This window comes from Manacus candei, unplaced genomic scaffold (genome assembly GCF_025592945.1).
Source record: "Manacus candei isolate 608988 ecotype Guabito, Panama unplaced genomic scaffold, ASM2559294v1 h1tg000047l, whole genome shotgun sequence".
NCBI lineage: Eukaryota > Metazoa > Chordata > Aves > Passeriformes > Pipridae > Manacus > Manacus candei.
In genome coordinates, this window is record NW_026138095.1 from 4,264,840 (window position 1) to 4,280,311 (window position 15,472).

At 44.4% G+C, this 15,472-nt stretch overlaps 1 protein-coding gene across 3 annotated transcripts in view; it reads right to left on the reverse strand.

The window, feature by feature from the left end:
* Nucleotides 1-3,861: 3,861 nt before the first annotated feature.
* Nucleotides 3,862-15,472, reverse strand: part of RAB11FIP4 (RAB11 family interacting protein 4) — a 114,668-nt gene continuing 103,057 nt past the window's right edge. For all 3 annotated transcript variants that reach the window (XM_051797932.1, XM_051797933.1, XM_051797934.1), the window contains 8 exons: nucleotides 15,241-15,340; nucleotides 14,724-14,827; nucleotides 14,034-14,174; nucleotides 13,428-13,509; nucleotides 13,035-13,172; nucleotides 12,381-12,539; nucleotides 11,893-12,036; nucleotides 3,862-10,659 (listed from right to left, as the gene is read on the reverse strand). In XM_051797932.1, the coding sequence (XP_051653892.1) occupies nucleotides 10,543-10,659; nucleotides 11,893-12,036; nucleotides 12,381-12,539; nucleotides 13,035-13,172; nucleotides 13,428-13,509; nucleotides 14,034-14,174; nucleotides 14,724-14,827; nucleotides 15,241-15,340 (985 nt within the window). In that variant the 3' untranslated portion in view covers nucleotides 3,862-10,542. The remainder of the gene's footprint in view (nucleotides 10,660-11,892; nucleotides 12,037-12,380; nucleotides 12,540-13,034; nucleotides 13,173-13,427; nucleotides 13,510-14,033; nucleotides 14,175-14,723; nucleotides 14,828-15,240; nucleotides 15,341-15,472) is intronic.

Genomic DNA, 15,472 nt, shown 5'->3' on the forward strand with positions numbered 1-15,472 from the left:
TTTCACCCAAGTTATGCAAGCCAGGAGAGTCCTTGCTGCATTGCATGGGTGAAAAGACATTCAGAGTGGAGTCACACATCCCAGTCTGCCCTCAGAGATTCAGGAAAGCATTGAAACAGGCCATCCAAGAGTAGTGAACAGAGCAAGGGAAAGCACTGAAGTCATGGCTTTGAGACTGCTTTGCTGAACAACGTGTCAGCCAAGACAACATGAGGAGATCAGAGCCTGCTGCCAGACTACAGGAGTTGGACAATGTACTCACTCAGTGCTCACATGAGATGTGTTTCCTCTTTGTAACAGCTCTCCTTGTCACTGTTCAAGTTCTCAGCAGTTTGAACTCCTGCAATCTATTTCCTACTCTGCTACTGCCTCATTTAACCTGTCTGCCCTCAAACCCTCCTTCCCTCCTGCCTTCTCTCAAAAGATAGGAACAAGATAAGAATCACCTCCCAGGAGTTCTGAGCTTGTAAAGTTCCTGGTTGTAAAATGACCCAAGGGTTGTGGCTCTCCCCGGCCAAGTAGAAACATGTAATAATAGCATAATTTTTTAGAAACTATTATGGACTTTGTGGTACATAGTGTTGATGATTTCTATCCCCAGAGTAACAGGTGATTTGCTTTCCCACTGTGTCTTTCTTGTGTACCAGTGTGTAACTGATCTGGAAGTAGGTCAGTAGTACATCACATTAGCCTGAGGTGCTGAGATTTGGGAACAAAACTTCTCCCTGTCTCTCTGGTGAAGTAATTTAGCATACACAGTAGGGAGTTTTCTTTGAGCCTGCAGTTATAAATCTGAATATCCAACATCTCATTGCTGGGAGGAATCTGGGAATGGAAAAGCCTGAGAAGATAACACTCAGGTACGTTGCTCCATGTATTATTTATACACTACCTTTGCTCTGGTTCCCCAAATATCTGTACCCACAGTGAGAAAAGCTGCCCCACAGCCACACGGATGATACTGTAAAAGACACATTCCAGGTTTAGAGACTTCTGAGAGCCAGATGAAAGTTGTTTGGTACGCTATGATCACTTGAAGATCATCAAAATGTTTTATAAGGAAAAACTTTGCCCTGCAAGGCTTGAACTGATTAGTGAAGCCTTTTCAAAATTCCCTTTCCCCCTCCTCCTTTGCTCCAAGCCCAGCTGGAGGCAGAGATCTTACCACCTTAGATTCCACTTTATATTTTAAATAATACACCACAGGCTCAGTTCCCTGGCTCTACACCCTTCACCATCTTCCACACAGCTGAAAAACGGTCACATTTTTTTACATCAAGGGCACAAATGACACCTGACGAAGCAGCAGATTTTCAGGAGCCAAACTTCAAACCCAGTAAAACTGCTGTGGAAACACATCCCTGAGCCACCTGCACCCTGTGGCTATATCAGTGTGGGCTTTGCTGGTGCTCCCAGGCCAGCCTTGATGGTTTGCTCCAACACAATGCCTGGCAGGCAGGCAGAAGGCAGGGAGCTGCACAGGGCTGCTTGAGGAGATGCTTCGCCCCTGGATTGTCCCAACACACAACAATCCCCCCGTATTTTTACCAAGTAAGAAGCACCCAGCACCTTCCTAGCCTGGCTGTGTCTGCCCCTCTGTCAGCAGCGTTTTCACAAAGCCATGGGCCCCACTCTTTTGGGCAACAGTGCCCACAGAGACCCTGGCTGCCCCTGAGGTGACCGTGCCCTCCCCTCACTCCACAGAGTTTGCAAAAAGCAGCCTCAAACCCAAACTGCTCCTCACTTATTTTTTTAAGTCTAGCAGTTAAAATACAGTGCAAAGAAGAGGCCAGTGGGTCTGGCAGCTCAAACAGAAGATGAAAAAAAAAAATTACCTCAGAGTGTTGGTCGAGTGGGCCCCGGTGTGTCCTCCAGCATCCCGCCTCACGCAGAGCCTGTTCTGCCAGGAATGGGAACGTGGTGAGTCCTGGCCTGAGCCCTCGCCAGGCTGAGGGGCTCCTCCACACATGGCACCAGTGACAGGTCCCAGCTCCCAGGCATAGCCCAAGCTGTCCTAGCACCACCCTGGCTCCTCATGGACAATCCTTGCTGTCCTGCTCCCAGGACGGCCCCTCCAGGCACTCCCGGGAGCCTCAGCCTCTCCCAGGAACAGAGTCTTCCCTCAGGCTTCTCCTGGCACAGGCACCTCCAGTTTAACAGTGAACATCTCCCCAGCACACGCCCTGGGGTGGTCACTGCTGGCCATGTGAGGCCAGAGCAGATTCCCCCAGGACACGGCTCTGGGCTGTGCCCTCCCCGCAGCAGCTCACTGCCCCTCAGGGCAGGGGTCACAGCACTGCTCATCAGCACCACGGGTCAGTAAATACAGGCCAGATTAAAAAGCTGGCTCCAAATCCTGCAAACAGCTCACAGCTGGAGTGCCCATCAGCACACAAGCGGAGAGATTAATGGGTCGGTCCCATACAAAGCTTTGGCCTTACACATCCCACACAGCTCTTGGATGTTTTACATGGTTGTGGCTGTCAGGTAAGGCACGTGCTGAGCAAACTCCTTCCCTGCCATCCTGGAGTTCCCTCATAACTCAGCCAAAGATAAGGAAGCCGGTGTTTGGGCAGGGCAGAGCAGAGCTGGGCAGTCCTCCTTTAAATGAAGCACAGAAATAAGAGGTGGACCAGGAAGGAAGGTAAGGAGGGACATCAAATCAGTCATCCACCACAGACAACATTTCAGTCATGCAGGAAAAGCAAACAATTTATTTACATGTCTGATTGTACATTACAGCTACCTGAAGGATCCACATCAGCAAGGACAGCTTTATTGTCCCTAGAAAGTATTTCAAGAAAATACAAAGAAAATAGTGTAAATGGCACATTGCAACAGTACTGACATCACTTCACGGGTGGTGTAAATTACAGAAAGAGATTAAAAATGCCACTTCTGCTGGCTGCTTTTTTTTCAGTAACAATGGAACAAGTGGACTTTTCTCATTTTCATACTAAGCAGCCTTTAAAGTAAAAGAATAAAACCACCTAATTGCTTCTAAGGCAGCTTTATATTCTGTCAAATGGGTGCCGAATTCAGTCAAAAAATTCCGCTCTGTGAGAGCAGAACATACTATTTTATAGATTTTTGTAAGATTTAGGGGATAAATCATTTTTTTTTTGTAAGATTTTGTAAGATTTAGGGGATATTGTTTTGTAAGATTTAGGGGATACTGATGATTTCTTCCTTGTGACTTAGCAGAGTTTATTATCTCACTGTGTCTGGGGGCTGGTGAGTGGGGTACTGATAAACCACAAGGTGTGAGTGGAGGGAACAATTTGAGGATCTCACCAGATGAGGGGGTCAACACTCCAGAAAAGAAACCACCAGCTCGAGAAGAGGCTGGTGGGAGGGAAGGACACTTCTAGGACCAGATGCCTGGTTGCCAGTTACAGATGTCCAGTCTCAAAACACATCTATTCAGCTTCCCAAATGCTGCAGGAGAGTGCTGTGCTACAACCCCCATGGGAAGGAGTTTATTCAGCATTTGCCAAAATGTGAAAAGCGAGACACCCAGTTTCTCACATCTGCAAAAGGAAGATCTCCAGTCATGCAGATCAGGGTCTGTCCTTGGGAAATGCTGCCACAGAAGCCAGGGAGGAAAGAGAAGGAATAATTTAAAGCATCTGAGGCACTCTAAGATGGCAAGTCTATGAATTGGTAATGCTATTTCTCTTTCCATTTCAATGGGCAAAGTAAATCACTTGCCCAATCCCACAAAAATAATCCCAGAACTGCAGTTAACCTGAAATGGGCAATGTGTTCAAATGAGGTTTTGGTCTGGTGTCCATTTCAAGTATAAAAAGAAGCAAATTGGCTTTAATGGAAATAAAAACTATAATTGCCAAGTCAGGACAATAACATTTAGTTAAGTGTTTTATTATTTTGAATTAACTGAAGCCAACAAGTGGATAGAATTGGTCTCATAACGATACTAGAACAATAAATCTGCGAGTGTGTGTGTGAAACATTGCCTTACAAAAGAGACCAGCCATCTGACACAACATTTCTAAAAGAAGACAAAGAACTGCTAATTATGTTAATTTTCATTTGCTACGTAATTTAGACCATGATCTAGTGCTTCTAAAAAAACCTGTACAAAATGAGTATTTTTTACATCTCAGAGGCACATGAATACAAATCTGATCTAGTTTATATATACACATGTACAAGAAACCAGATGATCAAATGAAAGAAGTGTATATAAAAAGTGCCCGAAACAGATGATAAAATGCAAAAATAAAATGTATCCTCACAACAGAGAAGTAAAAGGCACAAGTACTAAAATACGTAACCATGCAAAAAACGTGGGTAGTCTGTGCAACAAAGAAAAACAAATGGCTCTCACAACCGATTTTACAGTAATTCTCAAAATGTTTCAGTATTTAAACATAACATCAGTGCAACATTTACTGCCCTGTAGCAGGTTCACAAGACACGAAATTCTCAGTTCCCCTTCTGGCATCCTTTCTCCAAAGCCAGAATAATTTAGCTACAGATAAGGTATTATATAAAATAGGGCTGGTGTTGGGTAGTGTAAGATCCCTGTGTGGAGGAGTAACTGCAGCCCTCCTGCCCCCCTTACCCTCTGCACACTCTCCCAGGAGAGTCCCTGCCCCTCGATGGGGCACAGCAGCTCTGAGGGGTTTGCCAGGGCCAGTGTCACTGCTGACAACAGGGGTGTGAAAGCTACAGCTCACATGTCACAGCTGCACCACTAACAACACCTACACCAACTAGAAATAGGGATTTGAGGGGTAGGTGTCCAAATTACACCACAGAAGCCCATGTCTGTTACTGTTATGTTTTCATGAGGTTTAAAAAGTTTCAGTCAAAAGTAATCCCTCTGTGTCTGTTTGAACAGGTACTACCCTTGAGTTGAAACAAAACCTTCAGACGTAAGCCAGTGAGCTAAAACCCATCGTATCCTGAACACCACGTAGCACTGTCAGCTGGCTCCACACTGTGGCAAACCCTGGTACCGTGGCCCTGGCTGCAGATGTTTGTGTCTTTATGGGCTGCTGCCGTTCCCTGTTCCCTTCGAGGTGCGCCTGCCAGGCTCAGCTGCAGGGCTGTGCCTCTCACAGGCTGTGAGTACAGAGTGCAGTGGGACACCTGTACAGAATCCAGGCAAAACCTGTGGCACATCCCAGTGATCCCACACCTGGATCACCTTCAAACTTACCCTACCTGCTTGCACACTGTGAGAATCAGCTTCAGCATTTTGTACATGGAACACATGTACATGGAACCAGCTTTCATGACCACACAAAAGGCAAGGACAGGACTGGCCTGGTATAAAGACAAGGCTGAAATTCTTGTCTCGGTAGCTAAAGCCATATTGAAGCCAAGAATGTTGAATTTGTCCCTTCCATCTGCTCCTAGTGCTGCCCCAAGGCACACAGCCACTCTGACAGTGGGCACAGTGGCTGGGGACAAGACAGGGAGTATAAATGTCAACAGAACAAATACTGGGGAAGAATACCAGAAAGAAACAACTCCCTTGCACATGGACAGGAGCAACTCCCAGTGCATTATACAGGATGACAGGATTCAGCCCCAACACCTACTGCAATCCTTCTCAGTATCTAAAGGTGCATGCAGAGTTTCATTAAACAGAAACCCACACATGCTTCAACAGCAAACTGCTCCTAGAATCAATACTTTGAATTCAAAAATACTGAGAAAAAGCCCCGGGGATGATGCAAAGGAAAAAAAAATGTCAGCAACTGTGGAACTATATCCTTTAAAACAAAGCAGCTGTGTTACATCACCTGTCATGACTTCTTGACAATGTTTCTTGAGAAACAAATGACTTGACGAGAATATGAGCATTGCTACTTACACCAGGAACTGCTCAGTTAAAGTTTGAGTCAAGTTTTCACTTAAATCAATATAAGCCAAGCCACTGATTTGGCAAGTGTTTGATCAGCTGCTACTTCCTTCCTTCCTTCCTTCCTTGGAAAAAATCCCTCAGACCACACCATACAGTATTTGTTTTAAGAGAAAACCACTGTATATTCACTGTCATCAAAGAAGGAAAAAAACTGATCTTTTATTTGTAAATTCTAGTTCTTAGACTCATCACATGTCACCAGCACTATGATGCAGAGACCGCTGAGCCTGGTGTAACAGCCCTAAGTGTGTGTTTATGTATCAGCTTCCAAGCCCTCATTTACAAACCAGATTAGGGAGCCTAAACACTGTAGCTCTAGATCCTCTCTGGAGAGCAAGGCAGTTCTACCCAAGTAAATGGAGCATTGCTGCACTCAGACAGCAAAATATTTGTTGATACACATATCTTTGAGAATTAATAATGCTGTGTTCAACTCCCTACAGAGCTGGCTGAGAAACATCTGAATTTCTCCCAAAGACCATGAAAGGAAAGTTGGCAGCAAAAGTGCATGGGATGGTTTGGGGTTTTTTTTTGAGACTTGCTACAAATTTGCATATTAAAAATTCCTTAAAAATAGATGAGATAGTTACAGTTTGTCACTGTTGCACTTCAAAATAAGACAAATTCTTAAAGAGTTTGAGTCTTTAACAGAAGTTATTAAGAAAGCTGAAAAATCTTCTTTTGATGTCAAAGCAGTTTTGAATCAGCATCACTCTGAAATCAATACTAGGCAACAGCTCAAGACTGAAGTCTGGAGGGAAGCAACCAATACCAGAAAAATCTTGAGAGACTAATTTCAGGTACTCTCAAGTGCAAGTTTTGAAAGAGGCAATTTTTCTGTGTGTAGAACTGCCCTGACCAAGGGCAGCTTTCAGCCAAAAGCCACTGGTACGAAAATACCTGCGGTGGTTTGCAACTGGTTTGACCAGAATATCACTTTGCTTTTGAGAGTCTGAGGTTGAATGAACTAAGGAACAGATCAAGATACAGAACCTGGGATTGTGTTCACGTCCCCAAGGGTTAAGTGAGAAGCAGGGGTCTGACACAGGAATGTTTGCTGCATTTGTGCATTGCTACAACAGGGTGATACTACATTTCTGTGTTTGAAGTTATTTACCCAGGGAAGCGAGGCCCTTGTTCCAGCAAGAGTAACACTGACAGAGGCAGGCTGTACTTCCCCAGCTCTCCTGAGAGCACAAAGGCAGCACAGCAAAGAAGTAAAACTTATGAGAGAACAGACACCCAAACTGGTGCCTCCCTATCGCCACGTCTCCCGTCTGTTCCGCCAAAGTGTCTGGCACCTGATCAAAGTGTGCACTCTCTGCACCTTCAGTATCAGATTCCTCCCTGCCCCAGTGACCCATCAAGTGATCCCTTATTACCAAGTTACCTGCTCGTCATAAAATGTGATGACTTCTTTTCTGGGATAGAAGGGCTTTCCAGAGCTTGAACTGCAAGACAGATTGGTCTAATATCTGCAGTTACTCAGTCTAAGAATACAATTGCTAATTATTATTTTTAGAAGTGGATACCTTAGAGGAAAATCTGCCAGTGAAATGCCTCTCCCACCTCCAACTCACATTATCTGTCAAACATAGCAAGTATCTGGATACGTATTTCAACAGTACCAGACAGCAGTACCACACCAAGGGCCCCACAGGAGCAGAAGGGTAACTCCTTTACACAATAAAACAAAGCTACAAACACCACCAACATGGTGGTAAGACAACTTTTCAAATGCAAACAGTGGAGCAAGTAAGAGCTTCTACATGCTGACACACTTGGGTACAGAGCTGAGGAAGAAGTCCTCCAAGATTTTAGAAAATCCACTGCTGGGAATATCCCTTTCAGGATTTTGGCCAGATTCGGTGACTATTTGTCACTAGTAGTGACTATTCACCTCTTACATATAATTACCTTCACAGGAACTTGGCTACCACTACAGTCATGTCTTCTGTTGGCGTCCATGGGCTCTGTGGTCTCAGTGAAGTAAGCCAGGCTCTGCTTTCAGTGAAACAGTCCTCAACATTTGCTGATGTTCCACCCTAGTGGGGACGGGTTTTAGATTATTAAAATTTTGAAGCCAAGTCTATTTTACTTAAAAAATAATTAGGGAAAAACATTCAGTCACCAGTCTAAGCTGCAACAGCTTCACTCACATTTAAATCCACCACACAGGCCAGCAGTGTAACTTCCCAAACACAGCCAGCTCCAGAAGCAGGGCTGCTGGTCACCCAGCCCTGCTTGTCACAGCAGGTGAGCAATAGCCACCTGACCATGTGGAAGAGTCCTCTGTGGCCTATACAGAGAGCAAAGTCCCTGGCACAAGCCACAGATAGCACCAGGCAGAGGGAAATGGCATCACTAAAGTGCAGGTGAGGAGTCCTGCAGGCAGGTAGCACCAAGTGGCTTAACTGTTCCTCTCCTACCTTCTGGGGGGCACATCCAGAAGCAGCAGCAGAAGGGTGGCTGTGTGGGGTTTCCATGGTGTTCCACCAGCTTCTCCACAAACAGAAGCTGCTGCAATGTAGCACAGGACATTTTACACCATTCCCAGGTGGCAAAGGAGTGGTTTTAAAATCCCTTCCTCCAGATTACCCTAGAGTCCCAGGAACCCAGCCCTGAGACATAACTGCTTAAACCACACCGCACCACTTCTCCTGCAGATACCTTTGTGTGGGGTGTTGTGTCCCACAGTCATTCCTCCGGTCCCTTCTCTCTTTCCAGTTACTTTACACCTGCCTAATGCAGATACATAGAAACAAACTGTTTTTATTTTCTTGCCTTCAAGAAAGCCTGATTCCAGCACATCCCCTGCTTCCCATCGCTCCAGTAACACATCACTGAAGGCAAGAGCACAGAGATTGCAGAAAAATATATATATATTTACATCCATAACTGAATACAGTTTTATGTATTCAAATTCAGGAAAAATGCATCACATATACACACCAAGATACATCGAGAGAATACTAAGGGCAAGACACTGCCAACAGCAAGAAATACACAGAAAAGCACAGTCATTGCTACTGTAACGTTCTTCTGGGGAGTGTATTCAAGAGAGGAAACATCTCTATGCACTGGAGAAAGCCAGATACTCGGGCCTATTTTTCTGTGCCAGTTGGTGTGAATCAAAAGTGTGAAACTTTTACTTTAAAAAAAGTGCATGGAATAAAATTCCTTTTTAGCATTCAACTACCCAAATGATTCCATAAGCTCCTTATATAAGCTACATTATTAATTAAAAAGGTCCTAGCCCTACAGTACACAGATCCAGCTCCGGAGAACACAGGCACATGTTGAAGTCATCCCTATTTAAGGCAGCATTTAAGCACAAACTCAACTTTAAAGCTTATATTCTGTCACACTGACTTCTCTGAGCAGTCTCAGTACACACTTAAAAGTTAAGCACCTGCACAACTGCTCAGCTAAGCGAGGATGTGTTCCCTATTTAGAGCTTTAGATATGCACGTGTGTGCTCAGTCTGGACTGGTAACTCCTGCAAGACCAAGCTCCTTCTTTTTCCTGCCCTATAGGTAAAATCCACTCCACACCAGACTGCTCTCCATGGCTGTGTCAGCAACCAGTGGATCCTCTCCACAGCCTGCCCAAAAAAAGGTCAAAGGAGTGCAGCTATATGGGCTGGAAAAGCAACTCAGCACGTGATGTCAAGGGCTGCTCCTCCTCCTCCTCCCCTGAAGTGAAGATATGTCATGCAAAAATTTATTTTTTTTTTGTAAGAATTGGAATGCATTCTTTCAGTGAAATCTTTAAACTTGGGGTGAGGGGAAGGGGTAGGATCCCAGAATTCATCTTAATGGCCCGTGATATACCCCTGAAAATAGGGGAAGAGATTGGAAGAGCTCTTTGCCTCAATGCTACAGGGACCCCCCTCCCGGCACAACAAACACACACACCGAGGAGCAGCTGGCTCAGAGCACCCCAGAGCAGGCTCCAAAGTGATCTTACATCAAAAGCACTTTGTGCTGACAGTGGCAAACAAGTGGATGGTGATTTTTTTTTTCTTTGCAAATAGCAAACAATTTTGCAGTATCTTCCTCTTCTTCCCGTTTACTTTGTGTCTTGTCTTTTCCCAAAGTTTGTTTTTTTGTTGTGTGTTTGGTTTTTTGTTTAGTTTGTTTTTTTTAACCCGATGCGTGGTTGAAGTACTAAAACTTAATCAAATAGTAAATTACACAGTCAGCACCAGTCAGGAACTGAACCCGGGTATGTCAATTGGTTTGTGTTACCCAAATTCCTGGAAGAACGAAGAAAAAATTCTTGCTCCTAAAGTTAGGGCCACATCCATATGTTTCCATTGTCTTTTTTACCTTTACAACTAGAGGTAGAGTCATTTTGTCCAGTATCTAAAACAGCATGATCCAGTTATATTGTTATTACATTAATATACAGTATCCATCTTATCACAGGTATTGAAAGTGCATGGAAAAAGTCTAACCAAGCCAATTCAATGACAAATAACAGTGTACCAAACATCATATAAACACACCCGCGCACCCACACTCACACGTAGTGTATATATATATATTTATAGATTAATTTACAGTATCAGAGTGTTGTTTAGATCCAGTGGCATGTGCAGAAATATCAGGCAGTTGCTGCTTTTCCTTCTCCTGTTCTCTTCAATTCTTTATTTCCAAGATGGACGGGTTGTGGTCCAGGATTGCCAGAATGATCTTGTCCATATACTGTCGCAATCTGTAGTTTATCTCTTCCTGCTCTTTGAGGGCTTCCATGAGCTGAAACACAACATTTCCAAGTTACTCTTGAAATATTCTCACTAGTTTACCAATAGTTAGATTTTTGAGCTGTGAAAGGCCCCTCAACCTCTCCAAAGATCAAGACTGCTTTGCTTTTTACGTCGCACGTTCAATGCCAAACTGGCAGAGCTGCCAAGGAGTGACAGAGCCCCAGATCCTCCTGAAGCCCATGTTATTTGGGTGTCCATTTTCATTTGCCTTCACATAAGTACTACCCTGAATCTGCAGTTTCTTACCTCTGTTTTATTAGACAGGAAAAATGGCACAAATGGGAACAGTTTATGCAGGTCTGTGAGGTTTTACTGAGCCTGGGCCACAGCTGTCAGGCACTTCCCTCCTTTGAAGGGGGAGTGCTGGGCATCCCTTGCATGAGCCAGTCATGAGATACACAGGGAGAAAGTCAGACTTTTCTTGACAATAGCAAAAGCCCAATTTGCTTTTACCTAATTAGAGATCAACAATTAAACACCTTCCTTCACAGAGCTCTGGTTCAGCAAGAAACTCAAGTATGCACTTCACTTCAAGGGCCTGCCCAGGAGTTAAAAGGCTGGCAGGTCATTCCAGTACACACTGGGTAAAAGGCCTGTCTCAGGACTCCTTTTGATGAAGAAATGGGGAATTCTGTCTGGAAGAAACAGAGCATAAAAGGCAAACAATTCCTTCTAATCTCCTTCACCACTAACCTGTCTTCTTCCCTGGGAGCTTTTATGTATCCATGGGCCTGATCTCACAATCTGTCCTGGAGCTCAGAGGAAGCTACATGAGCTGGACTCAGCCCACAGACAAATGGGCCTCCCATAATATCTTCCAAAGCATTATCAGATTATTAATTGCAAACTACTTATTTTCTTCAAGAATTCAGCTCTGCTACAGGGAATATAGGCAATATATAGCTCAAATTTACATAACTACCTATGGTCATTTCTGTATGAAACTTATGTCATACTATTACAATACCCTAAAACTGTAAAACAGTTCACTGAGAGTCTCATAATTCCTTTTTTTTTGAGAGAGAGAAATGGGAGAGTTATATTACAAGGAGCATCCCAAAACACTGTTAGACTTAAGGCAATCTTCCAACGCTCCTGAACTCCTATCAAAGCAGAATTTCTGTTGTTCATTTGTCAACTTCAGACAGTTCAACCTTGACAGTTAATTACACTGCAAAACGCTTATTCTTGGATGTGGTACCTGATTAAAAGAGCACATTACCTCATCTCTTGATGCAGAATCAATTTCAGCAGCCAGTGACTGGGCTTTTGTTTGCGTTGCAAAGAGATTTTTAGCTTCATAAAGACTGAGGCTTAGGATCTGTCCATTAAGGTCATCGTTTTGGTCACGAAGTTTCTGATTCTCCTGTTTCAGGAGGATGAAAAGACAAATCGCTTTTAAGTTCTTCCTACAAGGTTTCATTAAAAATAAGTAATATTTTAACATCACAGGTAATTTGGGTGACACGTGGTGAGGCGGCAAGTTAACAGCAGTTCTCTTACCTCCAGTGACAAGTCCTCCCTGCCTGGATCACAGGGCACAATTCACATTACTGATGCAAAGAAGTCCTGCACAGATGCAATGTGCATCTCACGCTTGTGATAAAGGGGGGACAAAACCTGAAGGCAGTGTGCTGGGGTTGCAGCTGTAGGCATTTTCCAAGGCAGCCCCACACATTTCACGTGGGTCAAGAGGCCTTTTCTGCTCACCTGCTTCAGCCGCTTTATTTCGTGCTCCATCTCCACCTCCCTGGTTTTGGCGTTGAACTCGCTCACGCTGGATGAGGAGCTTCTCCCACGCCCAGGGCGTTCACATTCCAGCTTGTACAGCTGCAGGTGCTCCAGCTCCTTCCGCAGGTCTTCGATGAGCTGTGGGCACGCAAGGAGGTCGTGTATCTCCAGCACATCCCTGCACAACCATCCCCCCTGCAAACAGCCACCTCTGTGCTCAGACAAGCACCCTGTGAGCCTGGCTGAGGCCAGAGCCCTACAGCACAGCCACCTGCTCTTCTGTGGAAGCACAGCTCACTTACACCACCGCAGAGATGGAAGGGGCTCTGACTGCTAACCTTCATGTCCCTACATGTCCCTAAGCATAATTGCCCTAGTATGGGAAGTATTAGGGCACACATTTGAAGCTGCAAGTTCTCAAAGAGTTGTAAACCCTTTGGGTCAGGGATTGCCATTTATATTCTTGCAGCGTTCATCACCCTGTGGGCACCCCTCCCACAGAAACACAATCCAGCAGGACATTCCCTGGCTGTGCTATTCTCAGTGCTCATCCTGTCTGCCCATTCTTTTTCAGATGGGTTTGCATGCAGGTGAGAAGAGACTGCCTGGCCTTACATCCCTCTTCACACCTACCTCCTGTGTGGCTTCCCTCTCCTTGTTGAACTCCAGCCTGTTCTGCCGCAGCTTGTCCATCATTCTCTTGTACAAATCCATCTCATCCTTCAGTCGCAGACTCGTGTCCTCCAACCTGTCTGACATGCGTTGCCTTTCCTACAATAAACAGGGAACTCCATAACCAGCTTGCAAGTGCAGGAGAAACCCTGAGTTTTACAACATGAACCTACGGACACAGCGGGTCGTAAGATGGTTTGTGTCCCGGGGTATTCCTGCCTCTAAATGTTCCAATTCCATTAATAGTTTAAGGAAGAAAAATTTAAGAAGCCGGGCCAAGCACCGTGTGAGTTTTGCTCTTACACAAATGAAATTGCTGTTAAATTGCTCAAGCACTCAGGGGGGTTTTGTTACCTCATCTAATCTCTCCGTTTGGGATTTCAGCCGTGTGACAGTGCTTTTCAAATCACCATTTTCTTCTTCCAGTTGCTGAACCCTGTGTTAATAACAAAAACCTTACAGCAGATATCTCTTCAAGACTGCAGGCATGCAAAATAGTGTGCTCTAAAAAGCCATTTCACTTGCACTTGACAGAAAGACCAAATACAAAAATCTTTCTAATCTTAGCACTTTTTAACGTGAGCTTTTTGATAGTTTGTTTTTAGGGCCCAAAACACCACACTGACCCTCAGATTCTTGTGCTCCTAAAAACAGGTACCTAAAAAAAATAAATCAAGTCGGAAGAAACAAATGTTTGCTACAGCTGGTCACAATTCCCTCCTTGAATCCATGCCAAATATCCAGCTAAGCTGCCTACATGGGCCACGTGGATTAAAGCATTAATGTAAGGCATCCTCCCAGCTTTTGGGCTTTAAGACACACAACTGCACAGCTACTCTACTGACCTGCCAACCTGCCACCATCTGTGCACTGTCTGGTGGTAAACAGCCTACATTTACATGCAAAGTAAAAATGAAGACAAGAGAACCTTGTTCTGGGTGGCACCAAGGTGTTTGTTACCTTGTATTCAGCAGTTCGATTTCAGTGCCTTTCTCTTTTTCATACTTGCTGTAAGCTTCTCTATGTCTCTTTATCTCGTCTTCCAGGGTCTGTTCTGCTGATGTTTCTTGGTCTTTCAATAGTTCCTCTAGTTCATGAACTCTAAGGAAACCAGATCTCACTTCAGTAAGAGCTTCACAAGTACTTAAAAAATAAGTGTGCAACTTCACCGCCTCCGTCTTTCTGGCCCATTCCTTTATTTCATTCCACTTCACCCTCTCTCTTGGTATTTAATCTCTCCCAGTATCTCTCCCGGTATTTAATCTACCCAATAAGCACAGAATTAAGTAGTACTGGTTCATCTATTATGCTTTCAATCTCAAGAAGCTGGGACTACAACCCAGCCTTATGCTCTTGCTACATGCAAGAAAAAAACCCAAATCCAACCACCACAGTAACCTTTCTCACAGCAGAAGAGCTTGCTCTGTGCAAGTCAGTAACATCTCTGTTAAAGACACCAGTTTGGAAGGCCTCTGCTTGCTCAAAATTCATCCCTATTGCACTTGACTTCTCAGATGAAGCCTTATTTCATCTGTCAGCATTAAGGAAGGAGACTTGGTCATACTCTGCAGGTAGAGATGTTCCTTCCCCACAACTGTGTTCTGGCTTTGCTCTGACATGGTAAGGAGACCTGGCTCTGTGCCCTGTTACCTGTGAACTAGCTGTGTGTTCTCTTGTTTCAGTTTGCTCTTCAGGTCACCATTGGTCAGGCTGTCATTCTCCAGTTCTGTCACCTTCTTCTCTAGGTACGTTACCTGGAAGGGGAAGCGGAAAAAATGGAAGAGTTTGAATCTCACTCCAAATGCTCCTTCACTGCTCCTAACTGGCATTTAGCTATTCTACTCTTTTTTAAAGGTGGCATATTTCTCTGCAAAGCCAGCAGTGAAATTAAGCTCTGAAATTCTGGGTTCCCCAGATCCAGCATCTTCCTTGAAGGTGATCAGTGCAAATACACCCCAAAGAAGTACTAACACAGTGCCTGGATCTGTGCTCACACAGCTCTTACAATACTGAAAAACAAAGTCGTAATATCAATGGAACATCAAGGAAATTCTGAATGAGGTACTTCAGATCAGGGGTCACTGTGAGCAAGGAGTTCCATCCATTGGTGCAGGTCTGCAGCAGGATTTGGTTGGGTCCATTAATCCCAAGGCACACAGCTTCTCACCTTTTCAGTGATATCATTGTCACAGGAGTCTATACTGTCTCTGAACAAGTCTTCTGTGCTGCCATTGCTGCTGCTGAAGTTACTGTTGTGGAAGAGTTGTCTGAAAGATCAGAAGGATAATTACTTTGCTTGATGAGGAGAGAGGACAAAGAGTCTGGTTGAGACTTTGAACATCCGATGCTAAAATCTGTGCAATCATTTCAGTGACAATTACAACTGTTTAAACACAAGT